A 27,321-nucleotide genomic window follows, 5' to 3' on the forward strand; every position below is an offset into this window, starting at 1 on the left:
CGCAACCTGATCCTCAATCAGCTACTACATATCGGAGATCAGGCAGAAAACACCAGGTATGTTATCAAAAGACACAATCATGTTTTTCTGTTATCCCCAATTGAGTTCATAATCACAGATATAGCAAAACACATTTGTTTGGATTTCCCTATCTCAGACTTGTCTTGCATTAAACTTCTGAAACCCATCTGCTCTTCTGTTAGGTGTGCTTCATGAGGGTCTATTTCAGAGGCGGACCATTTTCAAAGCTTCATACTTAAATCTTACCTGGAAGAAGCTACTGATTTCACTAGATTCACATTCCCTGGTTGCACAAAATTATTTAGGACTCTGTGTCTGTGTACAGCACAGAAGAAAAGTCCTAATATTTAGGACTATCGTTTGCCCATTGTGAATTTTTTTTTTTTTTTTAAAGGAAATCCCAAGTGTATCAGATCGATGTGACGACTTGGCAGCTGACTCCGATGACCCAGACATACAACAGAGGGTAGGTTGAGAATAAGGTATGTTTATTTTTTAATTTTTTAAAGACATTGACCTACGCAGCCAACTTGTTTGTCTTGCCCACACCTGTACAAGTTAAGGGAGAATGCTGTGCAGTTACTTAGGATCACCCTCAGGGCAATACCAGCGTGACTGACATTACATTTTTTACTAATTTTTAATATCTAATCAGCTCTCATGTCTAAACAATGACAGCTATCTAAACCATGTTTGGCATGGGGGATACTAGGACCTGAATACACAATACAGAATTGAAACTTTTAAATTTCATGTTCAGCTTTTCCGATTAGGGGGGTCATTAACTGCCGTGACTGACATTACAAAAAGCGACGCAACCAAAAAGTGTCGATATGTTTTTAAAATTTCACTTCAAGTTAAAAGTGCTACAGATCTAAATCCATATTAACATTATAGCTCATAGGGTAACCAAAACTGCCCCTCACAGTTATCAAATGATGCTTCAAATTTCCCACAAATTGAACATGAATTCTAATTTAGTGTGGGGTAATGTTTTTTTTTCATCCCCAGAATGACCATCTGGAAAATCTCCCCTTCTGCGGATTGTTAGTGGTAAGTGTTTTGAATCATTAACCATTATTTAAATGATATCAACTGTGCTGTATGTGACTTTATCACAAAAAAAATTGTTCACAGTCTCAGTAAAGTCAACAAAGAACCAATTTAATAGCATTATGCCATCCTCACATTTACATACAACTGCACTGTAAACATTTGAAATTTACTACCAGATAATCAGAATCAGACAAAGACAAGGTGCACAGTTGGACAGTGATGTTGTATTTTATTTGGTTTTTGATGCCATTTGGAGAGTCATAATATTAAAATATATAGGATTAGAGGCATTGCATGGTGAGGTATCAATGTATATTTGGTTTGCGGTAACACCATGTGTGTATCTACTTGCCAGGTAGAGTTGTTCTTAGAGAACTGTCTTGCTTTATTCTACTGCCATGGAGTAGATAATCAGAGGTTCGGGAGACTTCTCAGTTCTGAAAAGAACTGACCTGTTTTTTTAACTTTTACCAGGGCAGATGGTATAGAAAATAGACTGGACTACTACTTTAGCTTATAGGATCGTAATTAAATGTACTGCCACAGAGTCAGTTCTGAATTGGTGTCAACGTTTTGACTAGCTTGCTCTAGTCATCGTCAGGAGACTATTTTGTACCTCAGTTTACTACTGTTAGTTAACGCTTCTGATGTCGAACTGAATCCTGGTCTACGGACCCCGAAATACCCATGCCAAATTTGCAGCCGTGCTGTAACATGGAAGCAACGGGGGGTTGCTTGTGACGACTGCCAACAATGGTACCATGCTGACTGCATGCATATGTCCACTCCAGTCTACATGTCGCTCAACAATGTCTCCTGGCACTGTGTAAACTGTGGCATGCCAAATTTTTCAACTAGCCTGTTCGAGTCATTCGTTGTTGATACTGAGAACTCATTTTCCCATCTAGATAGTGATAGTAATGTTTCAGCCACCACCGATACTTCTGTCTGTAGCGAAAGTTTAAGTCCTGGACCTCCATTGTCGTGTTCATCACCAGTAAATAAATCCCACACTCAAAGCAATAAGACTGGTAACAATATGAGAGTTTTAACTTCCAAAGTTCAAAGAACAAGCAGGAAGAAATAGCCAATTTGATTGATTCCGCTGATCCTACCATCATCATTGGTACTGAAACTTGGCTGAACAGCAGTATCCACAACACAGAAATATTCCCTTCAGCTTATGACGTCATTCGTAAGGACCGCAGTGACGGTTATGGTGGAGTTCTTCTTGCCATCAAAAAGGACTTTATCTACGACCGTGTGGAAAATGATTCTAGTGCTGAATGTGTCTTTGCGAAGTTCACCATGGCCAAAGACAAGACCCTCATTGTAGGCAGCATGTATCGACCAACCAACAATGATGTCCAGTATATGGAAACATTGTGCTCATGTGCTGAAAGAATAGCACGCAAGTTCAAGAATGCAGTGCTGTGGTTTGCTGGAGATCTGAACCTACCTGATATCAATTGGGAGAGCTTGACAATTGATGGCAGACAATATCCTGAACAGTTGAATGAGCGATTCCTTGAATTTCTTCAAAACTGTGGCTTACAACAGATGGTCACCTTTCCAACTAGAGGTGAAAACACATTGGACTTGTTTCTCACTAACCGTCCTTCCTTGGTGAATAAGTGTACTCCCCTACCAGCAATTGGAGATCATGAAATTGTTTTCACTGATTTGGGTGTCACACCCCAAAGGTGCAAGCCAGTGAAGCGAAAAATTCATTTATGGAAAAGAGCCAGTACGGAGAGCATGAAGGAGGAATGCTGCAAGTTCCAGAAAGAATTTGTTGATAAGTACGATGTTACCAGTCCAATTTCCCAGATGTGGTTTGACATCAAGTCAGCATTGCTTACCATCCTGGATAACGGTGTTCCTTCTAAAATGTCATCAACAAGGTTCAATCAACCCTGGATCACAACCTCACTGCGACGTTTAACGCGACGTAAAAAGCGGATTTTTACCAAAGCCAGGAAGACCAAAAAGCCAAAGGATTTCCAGCGCTACCAACACTTAAAGAAGGCTTCAAGGTCTGCCTGTAAACATGCGTACAGTGAGTACCTCAACAACATCATCAGCCCTGAGTCGACAACTAACCCAAAACGATTCTGGGGTTTCATCAAAAGCAAAAAATGTGACAATTCTGGCGTCTCTCCACTAAAGGCAAGAAATGGAGTTACGTACTCGGACAGTTTGACAAAAGCAAATATACTGAATGAACAGTTCTCAGTTTTCAACAAGGACGAAGACAAGGCAACCATCAAAAACAAAGGCCCAAGTCCATTTCCCTCCATGGGTTCTTTTACTGTGTCATCCGAAGGAGTTAAAAAGTTACTTGATGGTCTTAACATCCATAAAGCAGCTGGTCCAGATGGTATACCATCCAGGGTATTGAAGGAGCTGTCAAAGGAACTTGCTCCAGTGCTTGCTTTATTCTTCCAAGCTTCTATCAATCAAGGTGTCTTACCGGAGGAATGGAAGGAAGCCAACGTCACCCCCATCTTCAAAAAGGGAGAGAGGAATAAGCCAGAGAACTACAGACCTGTGTCACTGACTTCCATAACCTGTAAGATGCTGGAGCATGTGCTATGCAGCCAGATCCTGAACCACTGCGACAGAAACCACATTCTCACCAATGCTCAGTTTGGATTTAGGAAACGGCGCTCATGTGAAACACAACTACTGTTGACCATCCAAGATCTTGCTAGTTCCATTGATGCCAAAGGCCAAATAGATGTCATCCTATTAGATTTTTCAAAAGCCTTTGACAAGGTGCCGCATCAAAGGTTGCTACACAAGCTCAATTACTATGGAATTGATGGCAACATAAGTCAGTGGGTCAGCAATTTCCTAGAAAACCGCACTCAACAAGTCATCTTAGATGGAGCTACTTCAATCCCTGCACCAGTCCTATCTGGAGTGCCACAAGGAAGTGTTCTTGGACCATTGCTGTTCCTGCTGTTTATAAATGACCTTCCTGACTGTGTCTCACAGGGCACAACAGCCAGATTATTTGCAGATGACTGTATCCTGTATCGTAACATCACGACAGAGGAGGATGCATCTATATTGCAGCAGGACTAGACCACCTTCAGCAATGGGAGAGTGACTGGAAAATGGAGTTCCACCCAAAGAAGTGCCAAGGTATCCATGTCACCAACAGAAGGAAGTTCATCAAGCAAACATACACAATTCACAACCACACTCTGGAAGAAGTCGACTCTGCAAAATATCTTGGGGTGAACATTCACAAAACCCTAAGCTGGAATAATCACATCAACAGCATCACCAACAAAGCAAATTCCATAAGGGCTTTTCTCAGCGCAACATACACCAGTGTCCCAGGAAAACAAAGGAGCTGTGCTACAAGACCCTAGTGCGGCCTATTGTAGAGTACTCCAGCATCATATGGGACCCCCAAACAGCTAGCTACACCCACAAGTTAAAAATGGTGCAGCGGCGCTATGCACGCTTTGTGCTTGGAGACTACCGAACAACAAGTAGTGTAACTGCCATGATCAGCCAACTTCAGTGGACCACACTTCAAGAACGGCGTGCACAGGCCAAGGCAGTTATGATGTATAAGATTGTGAACAACCTGGTTGACGTCCCACACACATTTCTAGCTCCATGCACCGTTTCTCTGAGGGGTCATTCTTACAAATACATGATACCATTCACCAGGACAGGGGTCTACACACAGTCATTTTTTCCCCAATAGCATTAGGATATGGAACAATCTCCCGGTAGACCTGATCAACTGTACAACTCTTGCTAGTTTTAAGCAGGGTGTACAGTCAGTCCAGCTCCGCTAGGTCAGCCTGAGCTGTTTTTTAGCCGCACGTTCACTGTTCACCCACCTGCACTGTATATGTCTACACCCTCGCATGCACACAACTACCACAGTTTGCAATACATCAGATGGTGGACTGTACTTTCACGGAAGAAGAAGAAGAAGAGACTCATTAAAATAACCATAAATGTAACTGTCAATTTTAAATATTCCATGAAAACAAAAGTTTGTTTCTCCTTTCTGTTCCTAAGGACAAGGAACCACAAAGACATCGAGCAACCATCGAACCACAAAGACCTCGAACAACCAACGAACCACAAAGACCTCGAACAAAATCAACACTACAACCTCAAGTGGTAAGTGCTATCACATACCTAAAACTTAACAGCTTTTTTTCTCCCTTCGAAATGTTTGTCAGGATTAACTTGGTCAGTTTAACTGACTAGCATTGCCTAATACCCGGACATGTGTGTCTAATAATATCCACTGTTCTTCTTGCAACAACGAGACAACTAGACAATTGAATTCAGTTTCCTGGTATTCTTTTGAACAATTCTGTGCACATTATTATTTACAACTATTTATATTTACAAACATTCTTAGTATCAAATTCAGTTGAGTCTTCACAAGTGTAAGTACAATTTCAAGTCTACTTTTCAGTGAAGACTTTCATTCAATTCAGTTGATCAATACTTTCAAGTCGTCACAAATTTATGTACAATTATCACAATATAATTATTAGTTGCTACAGTAACCTTACATATATTACTTGTAAGCCATCAAAGTTATTATAACCAACTTGGTTCACCAAGTTGGGTGCTGGCTCTTCACACTGCATTTAAGTGTAGGTGAGGGTAGTCAAGGCTGCTCACTTTTCAGTGAAGACTTTCATTCACTTGCCATGCCCTTGGCTTCTTCAATCGGTTTGGTCTTTGGGAAATCGGCCTTCTCGTCTCTCTCTCTCCCTTACTCTCTCTCTCTCTCAAGTCTTTTTCAGAATGAACTTTCAGACCAGAACTCAGTTATAACTCTTAGCTCGGAACTCGGAACCATCTATAATAATTAAAACAATCAAGGACACCCGGAATAATATACAATCTTATGGCTAGAACAACTTTCATAGAACAAAATCAGGTTAGACGTAGTCTTCATTTTGATAATAAGACAAAATATCTGTGATCATCAGTAACATCATTCATAAATATTTACAAGCCAGATCTGTTAAACAACTCTTTCATTGAAAGAACTTCTCACAATATAGACAATTACAAGTCGGTAATACCTTCAACTTGAACCAAGTTTTTTTCTCCTGTCTGTTCCTAAGGACAAGGAACCCCAAAGACATCGAGCAACCATCGAACCACAAAGACATCGAGCAACCATCGAACCACAAAGACATCGAGCAACCATCGAACTACAAAGACATCGAGCAACCATCGAACCACAAAGACTTTGAGCAACCATCGAACCACAAAGACATCGAGCAACCATCGAACCACAAAGACCTCGAACAACCAACGGACCACAAAGACCTCAAACAAAATCAACACTACAACCTCAAGTGGTAAGTGCTATCACACACCTCAAACTGAATAGTTGTTTTTTGTCCCAATTTCATGCTTAAACTTTGAAAGAGTAGCAATAAGCTCTACTATACTGTAAAAGGGAAGGTATTTTGGGAACAAAGCCCCTGATGGCGTCATAGCAGCATGCTTCAGGGGGGTAATTTCAAATTTAAAAAGCTGACATACCAGTGAAATAACAAGCTACTGGTTCTTTGAGAGAGTAGCAAAGCTCTAATAAACCGTAAAAGGGAAGTAATGCATAATCACTTAACTTTGCACATTCTTATTTTCTTTTCAGACGAAGAAATTACGCAAGTTCTCAAGTAAATTGTTTAGCCATGAACAAGACATCACTTTGTTGGAAGAAGTCAACAGACTTCGTACCTTGGAGGAAGCAAAACCTGGGAAAAGTCGAAACCTAAAGGATTTGGTGCGTATTACAATAATTTTTTAGAATTTTTTAGAGCTGAAATAACTTTTCCTGGCTCATCAGCTCCACTACTCATCTTATCGCAATCATGGTGTGCATGCTGATTCCATCATCTTGCCATATTTGGAGTACCACCTCTAATAATTCCAATATCACTTCTTTTGTTCAAACTAATCCAAAACATACCCTAAGCTATAATGGTCTTTCAAAAAAAGTAGCTCAAAACCAGTTTTGCAAATATTTTTATAGTTAAATATGATACTACTAATAAGCCTCTTCTAAAATTGCAAAGTCAACGGCTGTTTTAGATCACAATGAATATTAATCTATGTGTAGACTCAAAACAGCCGTCGCATTTATCACCTGACACGCATGGCGGTCTGTCAACCAAATAGTTTAAATACATTGTTGTAGTTGTCAAACTTATGCTATATTTTCTCCTACATGAAGTCATTAAAAGGAATGTTTTGTTTTCCCTCTCAATGCAGGTAAAAAAGGAAGAAGAAAACAATAGCCCGGTACACGATGATACAAATATGTTTTTTGTTTGGGTACTAATTAATCCTCCTTCACATCATTTTGATAATATAGTTCTGTTTCAGGATGAATTCTGTACTGCATTCAACATGAACAAATGTGTCGGGTTGTTTTCATTGTTTTTCCCCATTTGCACCCACTTCTTCCTCACAGGTCAGACAAATGATGTCTGAAACGCCTGGTCTGAGTATCTACACACTTATTCAAGTATACGACCACATGCGGAGGTTGGTCAACTGTCAAGAATCATGAAGCTACTGAAGATTGGTTCACAGTAATTATGACATATCCAAGGTAAAAATTACAAGGTTAGGTTAAAAAAGGGCAGTCTACCCGCAGGTCACTAAATTTATTTTCATTTTATCTGCAAATTTTTCATCGATTTTGGTGCGTGACCTCTTTGTGAATATATAATTAGTCCAAAGGGCCTCTGGAATTCGGTCATTTTCGGCCGCTTCTGAAATGTATTGACAGAAATAATTTTGAAAAGAGAACACGACGTTATGAATTTCAGCAACAGTCCCCAATTAGTTTATATGGATAGATTATTTCATATTCTTCCCTAAAATGTTAAAAGCGAGACCGGATCGTAGCGAGTCTCATTCAGCTTAGATATAGTAGACAGGCTAGCTCTGTTGTGGATTTAAGCCATTGTTTTTTTAAGCCATTTTTTACGTACAAACTTTTCATATAAGGCTGAAAAAGACTGAATTTCAGAAGCCCTTTGGACATATATTCAAACCGAGTTCACGCATGAAAAACCACACCAAATACTGCAGATAAAATCGAGCAAAAGCTCATTAAAAACGCATGGGTTGCGGGTAGGCTGAGGTGTCTTCTTTATTTTAACTACATTTAACACTATGTTTGTTGGTTAAATTTGGTTAAAAACAAATCCTGTGTTTATGCTCGGTTAAAACATGGTACCTGAGGTGTAGAGCCAAGAGTTGCTTAAGACAACAAATTTGCTAAATAACAACAAAATTTTTTTTTATTTTATTCAGTTACTGCTCAAAATTCCATGCGATGTACATTACTTTTGACTCTAGTTTTTAGCGGCGGTTCACTTAGAAAAAAAAATCTTTTAGAGTCTTAACCGATAACAAGGGAATCAAAGTGTGTTGAATGGATTTTCAACTAGTAGTTTAATCCCAATGAGGCCTGGTTCTTGATAATTTTACCGAGACGAAGCCGAGATAATTATCAAGAACCAGGCCTCAGCGGGTTTAAACCATTAGTTGAAAACCGATTCAACACACTTTGATTCCCAGTCATAAACACCTTTTTGGTAAAAAACATCAACACTTTTTGGTCAAAAAGTAAAATAAATGCAAACATTCTAATTGTTCAATGATTTCTTTAAACACAACACCCCTCCAGCTATGAAATGGTAAAGCCCTCTGCTCCCTCGGGTAAACAACTCATTATAAGTGGGGTTTTTAAAATTACCCAAAATATTTACCCAGTGCCAACACTCTTATTTGTGACCCCAAAACACTGCACGATGGACTGAACAGGCATGGAGTCCAATTACATTATCATTGTTTGAAACCAAGACCAATACAAAGATGAACTCATGAGCCAGACTTCAGTAGATCCAATACAGGTGCCATTTTTAACCAAGCATAAAATTGGGATTTTTTACCACGATTTAGCCTTTACAACCATGAGGCTAAATTCAGTTTAAATGAAGCAAACCCCATTTTAATTTAGACCTCTTGTAATTTTAACCTAGAAGATATTCACAGTTGTGATTATAAGTTTGAAGTTGTATTGTTGAGTCTGTTCATGTTAAAACTCCAGTATTTCTTGTTGAAATAAGTACGGTTGACAATTTACCAAAATGTTACTGGTAATTTAGGACAAGCTTTTAACCTAGAAGATGTTCACAGTTGTGATTATGAGTTTGAAGTTGTATTGTTGAGTCTGTTTGTGTTAAAACTTCAGTATTTCTTGTTGCCAATTTACCGAAATTTTACTAGTAATTAAAGACAAGCCATTGCAGTTCCGTCCTAGGTTTTTAATGCGGGAACCTTTACAACACTTAAGAAAATGAGGCATAAAAATAATAACAGGTTCTTTTACAGTGCTTCACAGAGAAGCGACAAGTTCAGTGACTTGTTTAAGGCCTAGTCACCAGGGGTAATAGTATTGATGTGCTTTCAGTATGCTCATATCGGGCTGTGATTAAGTGCTATGTAATAACCCGTTGTTACTATTTGCAGTAATGAAAGGCATTGGTGGAGTCGACCTAGTGCAATGACGTCATGACGATGTCATCACCATAAACACCATCTTGTTGGTTAAAACTACAACCCAGCAGGCACAAGATGGTCATAGTAACGTTAAATCGACATCAAATCCCGACGTCGGATGACGGTCGGCTCATGGTTCTATGTGAAAGTTTGTAGGACGTCTGTTACTGACCATGATACAACGTAATTTTTCCGACCACAATTAATGACATCGTTTAGACGTCATTAGAATACCCCAAACTTGACATTACATTAACATTTTATGTTTATTATTTATTAGTTAGTTTATTTTTAATTATTTACATTATCAATTAATACAATGCACACATACAATCCGCTTGACCTCCCTTCGTCGACCTCTAGTCACCGCACCTATATACTATTCAATGGTACAGCATGTGTTTATATACCGATCGGTTTCAAGAATTTTGCATTCATGGGTGTTATAGATTGTAACTAAAACTTTGTAGTTTTAATTAATATTTTGGAGTTAAGCTGTCAAATTTAGTTCACAAAATTTGCATAATATGCAAATGATGTTGTGACGGTAAATTGCCGTCACAAGCGGACCATAATAAGACGAAATACTGATGAACATATTATGACGTCGTAACGACGTCACAGGTTGACCAAAATATAATGACGCTACTAACTGGTTATAATACAAACAATAACATGACGTTTGTTTATGGTCGGCTTGTGGTAATACAATTATGGTTACAAAGGGACATGCAAACGACGTCCATGCAACGTCTGCTCAGTGACGTTACTATCTGGTTAAAATACAAACATTAATGCGACGTCTCCTTATGGTCAGACTGTTGTAATAAAACGATGGTTAGACTATGACAATAAAATTACGTCTGAACAACGTCTGGTCAATGACGTTACTATTAGGTTATAAATCTACCTAAAATGTAACGTTCATTTTTTGTTACATTTTAGTTATCATAGTCATGACCATCTTACGACGTCCATACGACGTTATTAATTTACGTTTGATTCTTGTCACCAATCTGACGTTGTATTTTAGTCACTTTTTGGTAATCTGACGTCGCGACTGAAAATCAACCAGAATATGACGTCAGAAAGACGTCGTGTGCCTGCTGGGAAGAAATGTAATTTTAACCAAGCATTAAAACTTAATGACGATGTCATCGCCTGTCTTGTGATGTCATCTCATAAAGGTTTAGATTTTGAACAGCAATAAGAGACCTCAGAGTTTCTGATACGAAGAAACACGGTTGTTAAGACTAAAAGAAATGTAATTTTAACCATGTTGTAAAACTTAAAGGCAGTGGACACTATTGATAACTACTCAAAATAATTATTAGCATAAAACCTTACTTGGTAATAAGTAATGGGGAGAGGTTGATAGTATTAAAATAATGTGAGAAACGGCTCCCCCTGAATCAAGCATCTGAAAGCACACAACTTCCGGCTCCCCCGGAATCAAGCATCTGAAAGCACACAACTTCCGGCTCCACCCGAATCAAGCATCTGAAAGCACACAACTTTGTGTGACATAGGGTGTTTTTTCTTTCATTATAATCTTGCAACTTCAACAACCACTTGAGCTGAAATTTTCACAGGTTTGATATTTTTATGCACATGCTGAGATACACCAAGTGAGAAGACTGGTCTTTGACAATTACCAATAGTGTCCAGTGTCTTTAAAGACGATGTCATCCCCTGTCTTGTGATGTCATCCTCTGTCTTGTGATGTCATTGTATAGAATTAGATTTACTGATACTTTGGGGTTAAGTTTTTTGTCAAAATTTATAACTTTAGATGTCATCATAAAAAGGTGACACATAAGCAGAGAATAAGATCACTGAACAACTTTCCATTTAAGCAACATGGTCCAAGGGGTGGTTCTGGTATTTATTTATTTATTTATTTATTTATTTATGGTTTGATTGGGAAGAGGAACACATTCTAGAGTCATGACAGAAAACATGAATATTTAGTTAAGAAAACATTGGCAAATTTCACCAGTTGAAATTTATCGCAGACTTGTCCTTTTTGCATTTGGAGGGACATGGATATGTTTAAAGTTTGTGATACACAGCATGTATTTTAATCAACACTTCAAAGGCAGATGAAAATTAGATGTGATTTATGCTCTTTTTAGTAGCTTGGCCCATTTGTGTGGTAATTCAGCACATTGTTGTGCTAAATGCTGTTGTGCTAAATTTTAGTTTCATGGATGTTAATGACTTTAACATTTGTTTTGTTCTCCACAAGAACCTTTCACGGAAGACTTTATCCCGGAAGACTTTTTAACTCCAGTTGAACCTAGTTAACTGGGGTCAACTAGTTCAACTGGACAATGTCAAATTTCTATTTAAACCAGGTTTGAACTAGATTTTACTAGACTTAGTTGTATAAACCAACTGATTTGTGTCAAATTTCCATATTAAACCAACTGGTTTTAACTGTTCCACTAGTTTATCAACTGTTTTCAGTTAAGCCCGGTTTAACTAGGTTCATCTGGGATTTACCATTGGGATTGTTGATATCTTGATAATTGTAGTTATGAAATAAGTTGTACGTGGGGGAAAAACAATACATGTACTTGTATATGGAATGTTTTTAATTTATAGTAAATTACACATTATAATATTCATCCTTTTCACTTGATGAAATGGACATGGTGTAGAAGCTCATTCACGAAATTGGCTAAAATTATAAATAATTGATAAAGTATGCAATATCTGGCTTGAATATACACAACTAGAACATTTGTTATCCCACTAAATTTAGTGGCATAGCAATTTTGTCAGAAAACATTTTTGTTTTTTTAAATTCAACTGTTCCTTTAATTTCTTATTGTATTTTATTTATTTATTGAAAAAAATGAGCACTCCTGTCGATTAAAAGGTGTTCAGATGGCAGTTTTTAAACAGATTATCTACATATATATTATATTATCATAAATTATATTACATTATATATTTTATCATTGTTCAAATTATGCTATTGTGTTTGAATTTTTTATGTTTTGTTTATTTTATTTGAGGACCACTTTCAAATTATTACAAACATCAAAGTAGTATACTTTAAAGAAATAAATGAATTTGATGAATTGAAACTAAATGTGATTAAGAAATTTACTAAAAAGTGGACAAAATCATTAGAACAAAAATAAGGTTACCAGGCAACATAACATCTCGGTGTACCTTCTGTGACTTTGTGCTTAGCAAATGGTTTTTCTCCTTGTGTTGCATTTGGAAATTTGGACAAAATCTGTGAAATGAACTTCATTACTATTTGGAATATATAGATGAACTTATTGTGAAGCATGTAAATATTTGTTGCACCATTTTTAAAATTTTTAACATTTTAAACATTTTTAACCAAATTAAATTATTATTATTGAACATTTAATGGTTTAAACTTCATTACTATTTGGAATATATAGATGAACTTATTGTGCAGCATGTCAATATTTGTTGCACCATTTTTAACATTTTTACCCAAATTAAAATATTGTTATTGAAATTTTAATGGTTGAATGGTTGTTTTAACCATTATTTTTGGCTGTGTCTTTACTGAATATTGAATATAGAAATAAAAAAAGTTGTTATCGCTGAATATGAATCTTTGTCTCATCCCTAAAGCTTTCTATTCATTTGTTAGTGTACTGCATCTTCTAATGAATAGTTGTCAAAAGTAGAGAATTCTTAAATATATAGACAGATAAGAACTTTATTATCCCACACTGGGGAAATTAAAATTAAAAATACCTCGGCAGTTTATGCACTTTGACTGATGGAGAACCTATCATGTGGGGTGTTAAAAAGACACGACCAAGAGTGTTTATAGCCAGTTGGCCAAAGCGCATTCGACACTCATAGTCCAACGCAAAAGTGTCGGCGCGCAACGCAACCAATTCCCACAAGGATTAATGTAAACAGCGCCTGTGCGCAAAAATTGACAATAGGCCTACAAACAATTTTACACATTTGATTTTCAGTGATTTTCCTGTTTACCTACACCTATTTTGCTTTTTACCACAAAAGAGCATTTACGAATGGGAATAAAGGAGTGACTCAGAGGTCTTAATCTTAAATGGCCATTTAAAACCTTGCAGGGTCATGGCCATTTGTTAAAGGACTGAGCTAAAGGATTTAAATAGCCGTTTAAGACCTCGTTGCTACTCCTTCATTCCCTTAAAAATTATAAATTAAAATTTTTAGTCCTAGTCCTACCTGTCCTATGCAAACATAGGTTTGTGGGACCCGAATGCAGTTAAAGGTGGACGTTATAATGAATTAAGAGGACACGGCTTGTAGGTTTCAAATTTTGTTTATTCTGAAAACTAGAACTTATGCAATTAGGAACAAACAAAATAGAAGATTACGGGAAGGGGGGTATTCTTTGTACTAGTCACATCTATAGTAATAATAATAATAACTAGAGATTGAGAGTTTGTGAACAAACTCAAGGTGTTCGGTTTCCGGGAGTAAAAGCCTGGATTAAAAAAAAAATATTACACCTTGCTTTGTTCTCAAGATTTGTAATAAATGATTCAAATTGCAAAAACTGTCAAAACAACATGATTACTCTAGTAAAAGTGTATGTTTGGTGACGTCATCGGTAATATTTGTTTTAATCAGACCTTTGCCAGACTTGTATGCTGTGATGGTAAAGCATCAAAGGATGTATATTTCAACCTAAAAGGCAATAAACAACGCCCTTTCAAATCATTTCACAGTCACTTCCGGTTTAAACAGGTCAAAAGGTCAACGAAAGTTCACCAACATATCCATTTCTGTAAAGTACGTAAAGCCCTTTCATATGATGTATAGATTGTCAAAATAGCTTATGTAGTTTAGGAAATATGAACTTAGGAAATATTGACGACTATAAGGGGCATGTATGTTTTAACCGCCTTGAACGATTATGTTGTATGTCAATACAAAAACTATCAGATAATGTTACCAAAATATAGGCAGTTTTGCTTTAAAACTTTGTTGCATATAAATATAAAACATATAAAACACATAATTAGAGAGTTGTTTTTTTCTAAACTCTGTTGCACTTGTAAATAAATAAAAATAAGTGTACATGATTTTAGTATGAGCAAATGAGGCAGTTCTTTGTTCTGAGAAAATAAGTATGGTTAAGGGTAAACCTTCATTAAACAAGAGGTTTTTTCTCCACATGTTGTATGTCAATACAAAAAGTATCAGATAATGTTATCAAAGTATAGGCAGTTTTGCTTCAAAACTTTGTTGCTTAGAAATATAAAACATATAAAACATATAATTAGAGAATAATTTTTCTTCTAAACTCTGTTGCACTTGTAAATAAATAAAAATAAATGTACATGATTTTAGTATGAGCAAATGAGGCAGTTCTTTGTTTTGAGTTTAGTTAATTTTTTTTTTTTTAACTGTGTTGTATGTCAATAAAAAAAAACATTAAAAAGGAAACAGATATCATAAAAATGAAGGCAGTTTTGGTTCTGAACATAATTGTTGTTTTAAAACTCTGTTGCATATAAAATATAAAGCATAAAACCATATCAGTTGAGAGTTGTTCGTTCTTCACTCTGTTGTACATAAATAAAAACAAAACATGTATATTTGCATATATTATATTAGCAAACGAGGCAGTTTTTTGTTTTGAAAAAAACCAAAACAGTATGGATAAGGGTGGAGTTTGTTCTGTCCACAAATTATGTCCCATATCAATAAAGAAAAAGGCATACAGATGATTTTATCATTAAATCTTTCTTCAACAAGAGTTTGTTCTTTTTCCAAACTCTGTTGTATGTCAATAACAAAATGGTTTTAAAAAAGAAACAGTTATCATAATAATGAAGGCAGTTTTGGTTCTGAACAGAATTGCATATAAAATATAAACCATAAAAAAAATATCAGTTAAGAGTTGCTTGTTCTTCACTCTGTTGTACATAAATAATAGAAAAAACATGTATATTTGCATACATTATTAGCAAATGAGGCAGTTTTTTGTTTTGAAAAACAACAGCAGCAGTATGGATAAGGGTGGAGTTTGTTCTGTCCACAAATTCTGTCCCATATCAATAAAGAAAAAGGCATACAGATGATGTTATCATTAAATCTTTCTTCAACAAGTTTGTTCTTTTTCAAACTCTGTTGTATGTCAATAACAAAAATATTTAAAAAAAGGAAACAAATAATGTTATCATAATAATGAAGGCAGTTTTGGTTCTGAACAGAATTGTTGTTTTAAAACTTTGTTGCATATAAAATATAAACCATAAACAAAATATCAGTTGAGAGTTGCTTGTTCTTCACTCTGTTGTACATAAATAATAGAAAAACATGTATATTTGCATATATTATTAGCAAATGAGGCAGTTTTTTGTTTTGAAAAACAACAACAGCAGTATGGATAAGGGTGGAGTTTGTTCTGTCCACAAATTCTGTCCCATATCAATAAAGAAAAAGGCATACAGATGATGTTATCATTTAATCTTTCTTCAACAAGTTTGTTCTTTTTCAAACTCTGTTGTATGTCAATAACAAAAATATTTAAAAAAAGGAAACAGATAATGTTATCATAATAATGAAGGCAGTTTTGGTTCTGAACAGAATTGTTGTTTTAAAACTTTGTTGCATATAAAATATAAACCATAAACAAAATATCAGTTGAGAGTTGCTTGTTCTTCACTCTGTTGTACATAAATAATAGAAAAACATGTATATTTGCATATATTATTAGCAAATGAGGCAGTTTTTTGTTTTGAAAAACAACAACAGCAGTATGGATAAGGGTGGAGTTTTTTCTGTCCACAAATTCTGTCCCATATCAATAAAGAAAAAGGCATACAGATGATTTTATCATTAAATCTTTCTTCAATAAGTTTGTTCTTTTTCAAACTCTGTTGTATGTCAATAACAAAAATATTTGAAACTAGAATACAATTGTCTAATTAACTCAACCATACTTGTCATAACATGTTGAAAAATAGTAAAAGTACAAAAACTGAACATAAAAATATATGGGTGTACTTACTGAACACTTTAAAGAAAAGTTTCTATTTCATGGGCTTTGATACTATCTCTGTGCACCCCAACAACCACCGTTGCGTTTGTACTTTCCACTGCACCAGATAAAGTAATGCATAGAATTGTAGTGATTGTGATATATATGCATCCATATTTTGAGAGTCTAGGCTGGCAAGAATTGTGTTATGTTAGCCCTGTTTGTATGTTTATGTTGGTTTACTAGTATTACACAACCAGAGTAAAGGACAACACGCTTTCATCATTCTTCTTGAGGGTACATTTGAAAGGGGTCTTCAACCTCAATGTTTTCTCAACATCATTGCTAAGTACAAAATTGCTAATTGCTAAACCGTGTAATCCAACCACTCCAGGTGTATTTTTTCAACAATGGAAACATTATCATAAATAAAACAAAATAAGAAAATAAAGTTACACAAAATGGATATATATCATGACACAGTAGCTTTTTAATATGTGCTTGCTGCACAAAACAAATAATGCAACCTTCTATAATATTTGTAACTTTTTTAAAAACAATTTGACATATTGTTCTTTATTTTGTTCATGTATATGTGCATTTGTGTTGGCAAAAATGCATCCTAAAACATGGAGTGGAAGAGATAAAATTGTGACATTACAGGCATTATAAACAAATTATTTAAATCTAATAAATACATGTACATGTTCAAAACAGCATCATATCCATTGATTGATTTTTACTTACTTTCACTTGACTTGTTCGGGTAGTGCTGACATAGCTCTCCTCTTGGAATCTGGATGTCAAAGCATTAGTGACTTCAATTACATCTCCCACTCTCAGTGAAGTAGATGAAATGTCATTCCATAAAGCTACTCGGCATCTACAATCTTCTTCTTTTACAAAGATGTTCTTGACCTGTAATTCCCTTCCTTTATGTTGCACTGTCTTTGGAATGTCCTCCTGTAAAAATAATTGTATTTTATATAACCAACCATCAACTACATACAGTCTGTTCCACTATTAATCATTCCTAGTGTCACAAGAAATATTTAAAGATGGACAAATTTAACAATCACACTACATTAATTATAAATTATCACAGTATTTGATTTATGTGTTTGAGAGTGTATGTTGTTATTCACTGTTCAAACAAAATATTAACTAAATAATATAGCCTTTTCATATTCATGTACTTAAGATGCATGTGTACTGTGTTTATTGATCTATTATTACAGGCTCTCCAATTACGTTTGGTTATTGTGGATGAGACCTATATAGTTTAAACTGATATGCTATCTTATGTTTGGAATCAAAACAGGTAGTGATTATAATAATGCATTATTTTAACCAAAACACCAAATCAACTTCAACATTAAATTCAGCAACTTACACTGACAATTTTTTCTCTTACTGATACCAGTTTCTGCAGTGGTGAAGTTGGTATTGCAGACAATTTGACAAAATCAGCTGCATCTGGATTCAGCATAGCCTGTCCTTGCTTTAGTATTTCCTCAGGCACAGCAACCTCACTTCTAAGGATAACTTTTGTATTATTACGAATTTCCAAACATGCCTTCTTGTGACTGAATTTCCGTACATAACTATTAATTATCACCACGTTGCCATCTACTGTAAATTTGTGTAGCAGTTTATCATTATACACAATACACTCAACAACTTCATTGCCATCACTTAAAATGAATCTTCGGGCATCTTGTGCATCACTACAAATGACACGTACATCCAATGGTTGACTGTACGGCTTGTCATTCTTCAAAGCTTCGGCAAGATTCGGCATTCTATGAAAAAAACAGATTACAATACAAAATTTCAATACATGATATTTACTTTAATTTAAATAAGAACATTTCCCTTAAACAGCCAAAAAAGGATGATCTCAATATTTCAACTACCTTTTTATGGCCAAATAGACATCGTAGATACCGGTTTATAGTAGGCCTGGGCGAATTATTCGAATATCCGGTTAATGGCGAATAGGTTTTCCTATCCGTAACCGCGAATGCCTTTTTTTTCTTAACCGGATATCCGCATAGGGCGCGAATAGCTATTTATAAACCGGATAGTTCTGTAATTACAACCAAGTAACCGGATATTCTTTAATATCCGAATATCCGCGGACGTCGGGCGACAACTGACATGAATGTTTTGTCTGAATTCTAATGAAACTTCTATTAAGACAGTATAAAACAGCATAAATTAAGTATATAACTATGCTCACCTCCGTGAAGAGTTAAAACAATGACATTTCTGACGTAATTTGTTCAAAGATTACAAAAGTTTCCCTTCACGTAGAGTCATCCACGATCAAAAGAAAAAGCAAATCGCCATCTTTAAATTAGATCTGGTCTTTTTTATGAATGAACCGAGTGACACTGTCTAAAACTAATATCAATCCGCCCAGAAGATCTCATTCACAAACAAACAGCGCCCTCTAGCGACCAAAAAAAAAGATTTTTTTTTAATATTTTTATTTTTTATTTTTTTTAATAGCGCCCTCTAGCGGCGAAAAAATATTCGAATATCCGGTTAATTTCGGATAGTTGGCCAGCGGTATCCGAATAACAAAATTTCACTATTCGCCCAGCACTAGTTTATAGCCATTTCACTCTCAAAATTTGCATTTAGTAATAAATAACTCGAGTCAAAAATGCACCTGGCCGCGTGTTTTTTTCAGCTGAGATTCAAAAATGGCTTATCTATTACAATGACCCCTTGACGCCAGTGATGATTTTCCCCATAATTGGGTTTGAACACAGTTCTCCAGCTTTGGCAAACCGGGAAACTGAAGGTGCTATTTTCCACATCAAATAGCTGCCACTGATTACACGATTCCTTTGTCGCGCGAGTTTGTTTGACCCTGTGTTTTTTAGAATTTTGGCTTGGAGCGTCCTGGAGAAAAATCCATTTTTACCATGTTTTATTATGTGAGGAAGAGACTCGTTTTATTTGTTTTATGTTCCTATGGACTGCAGCTAATTAGAAAACTGTAATATCTATATATTTAAGATCATCCTTTATCATGTTTATTGGCTGTTTACTTTAAAAGGCTGAAGACTCTATTAATATTATAATCCCATTCATCATTTCATTTGATTCCACATTTGATAATTGCTACAACTACGCATGCAACAAACCATTCTATAACATGCTATAAAGTGGTAAAGTTTAAGCAACTGCACAACAGTGGATTTTTACGCAGTGTTCATTACATTACAAAATTCATATAGTGTTATTAAATCAACGTTCGCTGTATTCTGGCATTTAAATATTTCATCACAGGACACAAAGTTTTTCTACACAATTAATTAACTAGCCCTCTTTCAACGTTATTGGTGTCCTTTTCAACATCATCTTTACAATAATCTTCAAAAATTACTTACATGTACGATGTAGTAACCACACGAAAAAAGATGACTGCAATTGCAAACATAACATTAACAATCACAAGAGCAAGTTCTTGCATGTTCTGAACAAACCTTGTATTGTAGATGGCGCGCATAGACGTCAGAAAATATATTTTTAAAAAGATTGAGTTTGTTGGAAAAACTTTTGATAAAAACAACGAATGTAGAAAATGTTTCAAGTAGACAAAATGCACTTGACTACTTCTATGTTTGTTTTTAATAAAATTTACACTGTTTTAATTTTTTTTTTTTTGGGGGGTACACTTTTTTTTGACATTTAGTTTTGTTTTGATGGCTTGTCATACTTTTTCATACTTTTGTCAACTACGTAGTCCGAACGAACATAAAGAGGCAGATGCCTGTCTTTATCCTGTATAAAGACAAGGGACCAGTCTATCACTGACGTTGCAAAAAGTTGTGTGGTTTGAATAGACTGGCAAGAAATTGAACTTCCGGGACCATTGTGGTCCCAACGTTATGGAGTTTTACGTTGGGGAGATTTTGTTTTGTCAATAATTTTAGTTTAACATAAGTTATGACTGTAAAAAGTCAATATGTTCTTGGGAATGTTCAAAATCAGAAAACTAAAATCAATTAAAACAAAATTAACGAAGAAAAGTAAAGAAAAAGATTTGACCTCCAGTTTGCGGTTTACTCTAAACAATTAAGAATGTTACCCAATTGACGTTCCCGATATCGTTGAATCTATGTGATGATTGCACCAATTGGACGTGATTCACAAACGGGGTTTATTAGAAAAACCAATGTTGGGCATCTTGTATTGCATGTAGTCTAGAATCGTCGATGTCGAACAGTGATCCTCGTTCCGATAAATGTACATTTTTTTAAGTTAATTTAAACAAAACAATTATGATGTACACGAATTAAAATAATAGTTATACAAACAATTAGTTAAAAATAATAATCTTTAAGAATAAAAAAAAAAATATAATTTGGTTTTATAAATATATATATTTTTTCGAATTAGGTTCTTGTTTTCGATACGTGACTTGCACAGTCTAATCAGGTGGGTGTGGATGTGTGACTTGTTTCACTACAAATATTTTTAGGTATACAAACATATTTAAGCAATAGTAAACTAAATAATTGTTGAATAGATTATATTTGCAGTGTTGTAGATTTATGCAAGTTTATAATGAATCAATTGGCAAAAACAGGTAAAATTTGTAATAAACAAGAATGTACAGGCTGAGATCATGGAGCTATTCTTTTTATACTATATATATACTATAGCTTCATGGTGAAATTAAGGGATAACTTTCCGTATGGCGTCACCACTTTTTCACTAATTTTTACAAAAAGGGATATCTCATTGAGGTAAATTAGATACTATATTATTTCATATCGAATGAAAAAGTGGTGGCGCCATACGGAAACTTTTCCAATTGAAATAAAAAGTTGTCAAAGACACTATTACTTTTAGACAGCAGAGGTAGTCTTTTGTATTGACACAGAGTTGGGCTAAATTGTAACCTTCAAAGGCATTTAAGATGTTGCGATGTCATGATTTAGAAATAGAATAGATGTGCACTTTAAAAAAAATTGTGTTCAGCAGAAATTTGGAACTAGTTAGAAGTGTTAAGACGGTGGATGCTTTATAAACATGCATAGTGATGTACTTGGTGTCAATTGTTTTCAAGGATATGTAATAGTCACTGACACTTTATTAAGTCTGTTTCTAGTGTTGTGAATGCTGGACCATGTGAAATTGACATTTGAATTTTAGTTTAAAGAAAAAGTCTTTGAAAGCAGTGCTCAATTTAGACACTAGCCAATAAAAAATAAACCATATGACTGATGACTCCTATTATGACTACCCAGTTAGTTTTCCCTGTGTTGCAAATGGTCAGGCTATTGAACATTTCTGAGGGCTAGTCAAAATTACAGCTGACTAGTTGGGAATAAAAGTAAGCGCAAGTCCTGGGAAGTAGCAAATCAGAAGAATTTGTAGTGTGAAACATTTAGATTTTGGTATTAGTTTGTTTTTTTGTTGGTGGGGGGGGGGATGAAATGGAATTTTTATGTGAATTTGCAGTATGCTGTTTTGTTTGCCCAATAGCTGTGTTTGTAATCGAGTGGCAATGGTCAATAGGTAGAAATTGGCTTTGATGGAAAGTTGTTTTCTGCATGGTTTGGCTTATGTGTGTGTCACAGAGGGGGCTTTATAATCTGTTGGTGTGATTTTATTGTAAAAATGGTATAATAGTTGCTGGCAATACCTTTTCAAATTTTAAAGAAAGGCAGTTGTAATGAACCAATTGAAGAGAAGGTTTATGGTAAAATGTTAAAGGTAAGGGTAGTGGGGCACTACGTGTAAGTTATACCAACATTAAGTCAGTGCTATTTTTAGGGGGGTTAATTTAAAAAATGAACACTCTCAGTGGTGTGTAACCACTTTTGTTTAAAAAGTATGATAGAACTGTATATAGTGTGTTAATTATTTTATTACAACAGGGATCATGGTAGTCATAGACTGGCTTAAAAACACTTCATGTATTATAAAGCTGATTATGTATTGATACAGTAGTGTACACACGGGTTATGGGCAAATGAAGTGTTTGGTCTGTGTTGCCTAAAAACAAATTATAAAAAAAAAATGTTAAAGAAAATTATGTTGAGATTAATCAAGTACTGTATGTGTATACATGTTCAGTACATGAATATATTTATAAAAATGAGTAGATTTTGGTTTTCTTTCTTTATTTCAGCCAGTAGAAGATCAAGATAATGGAGTGTATTCAGAGTCGTACCTTACATGGGGAGAGCCACGTGCAGAACTTACATGGGGAGAGTCATGTGCAGAATTTACATGGGGAGAGCCATGTGCAGAATTTACATGGGGAGAGCCATGTGCAGAACCTACATGGGGAGAGCCATGTGCAGAACTTACATGGGGAGAGCCATGTGCAGAACTCACATGGGGAGAGCCATGTGCACAACTTACATGGGGAGAGCCATGTGCAGAATTTACATGGGGAGAGCCATGTGCAGAATTTACATGGGGAGAGCCATGTGCAGAATTTACATGGGGAGAGCCATGTGCAGAATTTACATGGGGAGAGCCATGTGCAGAATTTACATGGGGAGAGCCATGTGCAGAACCTACATGGGGAGAGCCATGTGCAGAACTTACATGGGGAGAGCCATGTGCAGAACTCACATGGGGAGAGCCATGTGCAGAATTTACATGGGGAGAGCCATGTGCAGAACTTACATGGGGAGAGCCATGTGCAGAATTTACATGGGGAGAGCCATGTGCAGAATTTACATGGGGAGAGCCATGTGCAGAACTCACATGGGGAGAGCCATGTGCACAACTTACATGGGGAGAGCCATGTGCACAATTTACATGGGGTGAGCCATGTGCAGAGCTTGCAGAACAAAGGTAACACAACTGAATATGAACAGAGCTATGTAAACAGATACAACTGTAGATGATGAGAATGTTGGAATTCTGTTGAGTGGAATGGATTCTCAGTGGATTGAGCTTCTAGAGAGTTTGAATGAAATGATTGGCTATAAAAAGGCCATGAGTGTTTCTTGGAATGTAATATCTAGAAATTGTAAGAGAATTTGTGCAATTATGAGTAAAAGCAATGTATTCAAGAAGAAGAGTGTGTGCACATGTAAGAGTAAGAGGACAACACTGAAACCCCAACAGAAAAATGTGGCAATGAATTTCAAAGCAAAGAGGCAAGATCAAAGCAAGTTTTATACAAAGTGTTTTGTGTCCAAAGTGATCAAAGTGAAGAACAATGTTGTGAGAACTATGAGTACACTGAGAAGAAAGATGATGTTGTGGCATTTAAGAGTTAGTAACGTCAAAAGGTTAAGATGGCTTAGTTAGTGTAAGTGGACACAGCATTGTGGACGTGGAAAGGTTTTGGACTGTACAGAAGAAGTCATTGAAAGAAGAGGGAGAAAGAAAGTATCGAGAAGTTGTAGAAGGAAACAAAGAAGAGAAGCATTCAGAAAGAGTCATAATATGAAGAAAGGTGGTAAGGTTGTAGAATGCTGTATGAGCAAAGAAGAAAGGAGACTGCATGAAAAGTCACAGAATTCATTTTCTCCCATACTAAGAGAATTCTTAATTTTCTTGTGAAGAAAATGAAAGACGTAGAGACGATGAATGATGTAAAGACAGTGAAAAATGGCAAAAAGGCCAATGAAAATCAGTGTGTGAAAATTGAAGAACCTGTGCTACACAATCAAGTACAAAAAGCTACTGTTTGCGAAAGGCCAAGGCAAAACAGAAAAAATTGTGCACAAAAACGGACTCTTGAATCGGATATTACAAGTGTTAATGTAAATCAGTGTTGGCTTTGTGATAAGATGATTGCAACATTAGATGCCAAGGTACAGTGTGAATGTAGTAAGTGGTATTGTGTTGAATGCATGGGAGTTACACAGGGAAATTACATTTTGAGAAATAAGTCATGTGTATGGATATGTTGTAAGTGCAGGGAAAGTAACTACTGTGATTCCCTTTTCTGTGATTATGGAATTCCAACTGATGTGAATATGTACGAAATTACAATGTGTACCCATAATGAAGACAATGTGAACCAGGCATGTGATCTTAGTATGTCTACTCACAAAGATAATGAACAGGTTTACAACAATGATAGTCATTCTTATGACAGCTGTGTACAATATAGATTAGAAGTTAACTGTTCCATGGAAACAAATAAATCCAATGTGACAAAGACTAAAGTACCAATAATGAAACAAAGTGGAGGATACTTTTTAAGAAGTAAAGCAACAAAACCAGCAAAGACTGAAAAAGACAGTACTAAGGAAACAGAGCGTACTTGGTATATGAGAAAAAAAATAGAATGTGTTAACAGTGTTCAACAACATTCCCCCCAACTGCACAGAACAGAAAAAAGGTCAGTGTCTCCACATGAAGACTTGAAAGAGAAGAAATTGAAGAAAGAAGTGATAATGAAAGAGATCAACACTTTTGCTCTACAAGGACATTTCCATCAAGGTAATTCAAAATTTGGTGGAAACAGTGGGAAACAGTGTGTTGCAAACAGCTTGTGTGCTATGATGTACAGTCATGTTAAAGATCTGAAACAATGAACTAGCAATGACATGGATTTAATTTTAAATACTGGCAATGAACTATATGGTCATTTATCAAACAGTTCCACAACGCACAATGATTATTTGTTAATTAATGAATTGCCCAATCAGTTAATTGTATTCAACAAAAGCTTTACTATGATTTATCATGAATCAGTGAGTGGTATGTTTAATGATGATGGACATTTGTCAGAATTCAACATGATGGAGCTGGATAGAGCTGTTGAGCAAACATTGCAGAAATATAACAGGTGTTTCGTATGCTTTAATGGAAACACATTTTGTGTTATTTCACACACTATGATGTATTATATCTTTGATTCTCATTCTAGAAACAGTAATGGCCATCTAACAAGTGAAGGAGCAAGTATCATAAAATGTGCACCGACATGGCAACATGTTCACAGGTATTGTACTGAATTGGCCAATTCAATGAATTTAAATAACCATGAACAAGTTGAAGTTACAGGAGTGACTGTTTGTCTTGATGATGGTACACATGATTTTGTTATTGGTGCTGCTGAAGACATTGAACAAGCACAAGAGATAACTGAGCTGAAAGATTCAGAAATAAGTTGTGTTGTTCATGACACCTCAAGTGAAGTTCCAATTCAAGAAAGTACATGTACTAATGTCAGTGATTCTGATGATCAATTTTCTGGAGTTACTGTAGACAGCTTGAAAAATGATACAGCGAACGTTGAAGATAGTGATGACATTGAACTAGTAGTAATATCTGAGGAAGTAGTATTTAGGTTTAATGCATTGTCATCTGATCATAAGCAGTCTTTGTGCAAGTCAGTTGGAATTAATAGAGTCTATTCACAAAGTGTAGTATCAGAAGAAGGTGACAGAATGGGACATCCAAATAAGTTAAGACATATCCAGGGTGATGGAAACTGTCCTTAACGTAATTCAAAAATAATTTACAAACCTTTACGTTACTCATCCTAGTAAATGAGAGGTAGACTTCCTGGTCCCACTCACTGGTAATACCTCTATTTAGTCCCCTACACTTACTGGGGAATGTGCAACATCACGCCAAAGAGCAACTCTACATCTGGATGATTTTTCTTTGATTGTGACATTCTTTACTGCTATGTCCACACCTCTTGATTTCACACTTTTAATCATTTCTTCCTATACAAAATAAACACAATTTTAACAAAAATTTAGTGAAATCATAAAAAATACTGTAAACATTTAATTACAAACATTGTCATGATTGATAGTTACTGCAACACACATGTAACATATGTTCAAACTTCCTTTGTCCATCATCTCAACAATCTTTGTTCATTTTTTATTGAAATTGTTGATAATCATTAACTGTATAATACCATCCTGGCATTTGAAAGACTTTCACATCTGAAGTTTTCTCCATTGTGTAAACCACCTCAACCATGTCAACATTAATCACTTGTAACTAAACATCAATCCAAAAATGTAACAACTTCATTATTCACTACAATACAGTGCACAAAACCTACTGACTGTTTACTCACCCCAACGATCTGCCCTTTCACTGAAACTAATTTCTTCAGCGGAGATGTGCTTACGACGTCAAGCTTAATAAAGGCAGCAGGTGCTGGATTAATCAACTCTTCAGCTTGTTGCCTCACACTATCTGGTACATCCACAGTCCCTGTGTTGGTTACTCGGGATCCACTAGTTACTTGCAGGTACTTCCGTAGATACTGCTTCACACTTGCATTTATGATAACAACAGACGCGCCAACGGCCATCTTGCCTACTACATCTTCATCGCAGCCAATCAGCTCGCACTCAGCAGCCGTCTTGCCATCAGATACACCGTATCGCAAACGGTTACCATCTTTACCTTTACAAACCACTTTCACATTAATTCTGCCAACATATGGCTTCCTTTGTCTCAATACTTCTTCCAATGACGGCATTTTCGATTTCTACAACTAAACAGTTCCACTCTTGCAACGGCGGACGGTCAACGTATCTTAGGACCAAAGATCGTGTAGCACGCCATCTATATGATCTTTGCTTTGGACTAACTGCAGTCAGTATAAATACTGCACAAACTTTACTAAACGACATTCGAAGCAAGCACGCCCGGGCCCGCGCCTGGTTTCGGCCCGATGACGTCACTGTATGCAATACCCACGC

General features: G+C 35.8%; 2 protein-coding genes across 2 annotated transcripts; both read right to left on the reverse strand.

Annotated features, from left to right (window-relative positions):
- Positions 1–16,304: 16,304 nt before the first annotated feature.
- On the reverse strand, positions 16,305–18,446 carry LOC139942609 (uncharacterized). The gene is made up of 3 exons (XM_071939459.1): positions 18,060–18,446; positions 17,393–17,608; positions 16,305–16,331 (listed from the first exon to the last, which is right to left on the reverse strand). Exons 1-3 carry the CDS (start codon positions 18,444–18,446, stop codon positions 16,305–16,307), a joined length of 630 nt encoding a protein of 209 aa, XP_071795560.1.
- A 7,738-nt stretch (positions 18,447–26,184) lies between these two features.
- LOC139942610 (uncharacterized) lies at positions 26,185–27,098 on the reverse strand. The gene is made up of 2 exons (XM_071939460.1): positions 26,688–27,098; positions 26,185–26,322 (listed from the first exon to the last, which is right to left on the reverse strand). Exons 1-2 carry the CDS (start codon positions 27,096–27,098, stop codon positions 26,185–26,187), a joined length of 549 nt encoding a protein of 182 aa, XP_071795561.1.
- Positions 27,099–27,321: the final 223 nt, after the last annotated feature.

This window comes from Asterias amurensis, chromosome 10, assembly GCF_032118995.1.
Source record: "Asterias amurensis chromosome 10, ASM3211899v1".
Classification (NCBI taxonomy): domain Eukaryota; kingdom Metazoa; phylum Echinodermata; class Asteroidea; order Forcipulatida; family Asteriidae; genus Asterias; species Asterias amurensis.

Coding starts and splice junctions, on each gene's coding strand:
- LOC139942610 (XM_071939460.1), bottom strand. CDS start 27,098: ATGCCGTCATTGGAAGAAGTATTGAGACAAAGGAAGCCATATGTTGGC. Junction 26,323..26,687: donor TGAAAGGGCAGATCGTTGGG/GTGAGTAAACAG, acceptor TATTTTGTATAG/GAAGAAATGATTAAAAGTGT.
- LOC139942609 (XM_071939459.1), bottom strand. CDS start 18,446: ATGCCGAATCTTGCCGAAGCTTTGAAGAATGACAAGCCGTACAGTCAA. Junction 17,609..18,059: donor CACTGCAGAAACTGGTATCA/GTAAGAGAAAAA, acceptor TTATTTTTACAG/GAGGACATTCCAAAGACAGT. Junction 16,332..17,392: donor CCCGAACAAGTCAAGTGAAA/GTAAGTAAAAAT, acceptor TATGTACAACAG/AGTGAAGAACAAGCAACTCT.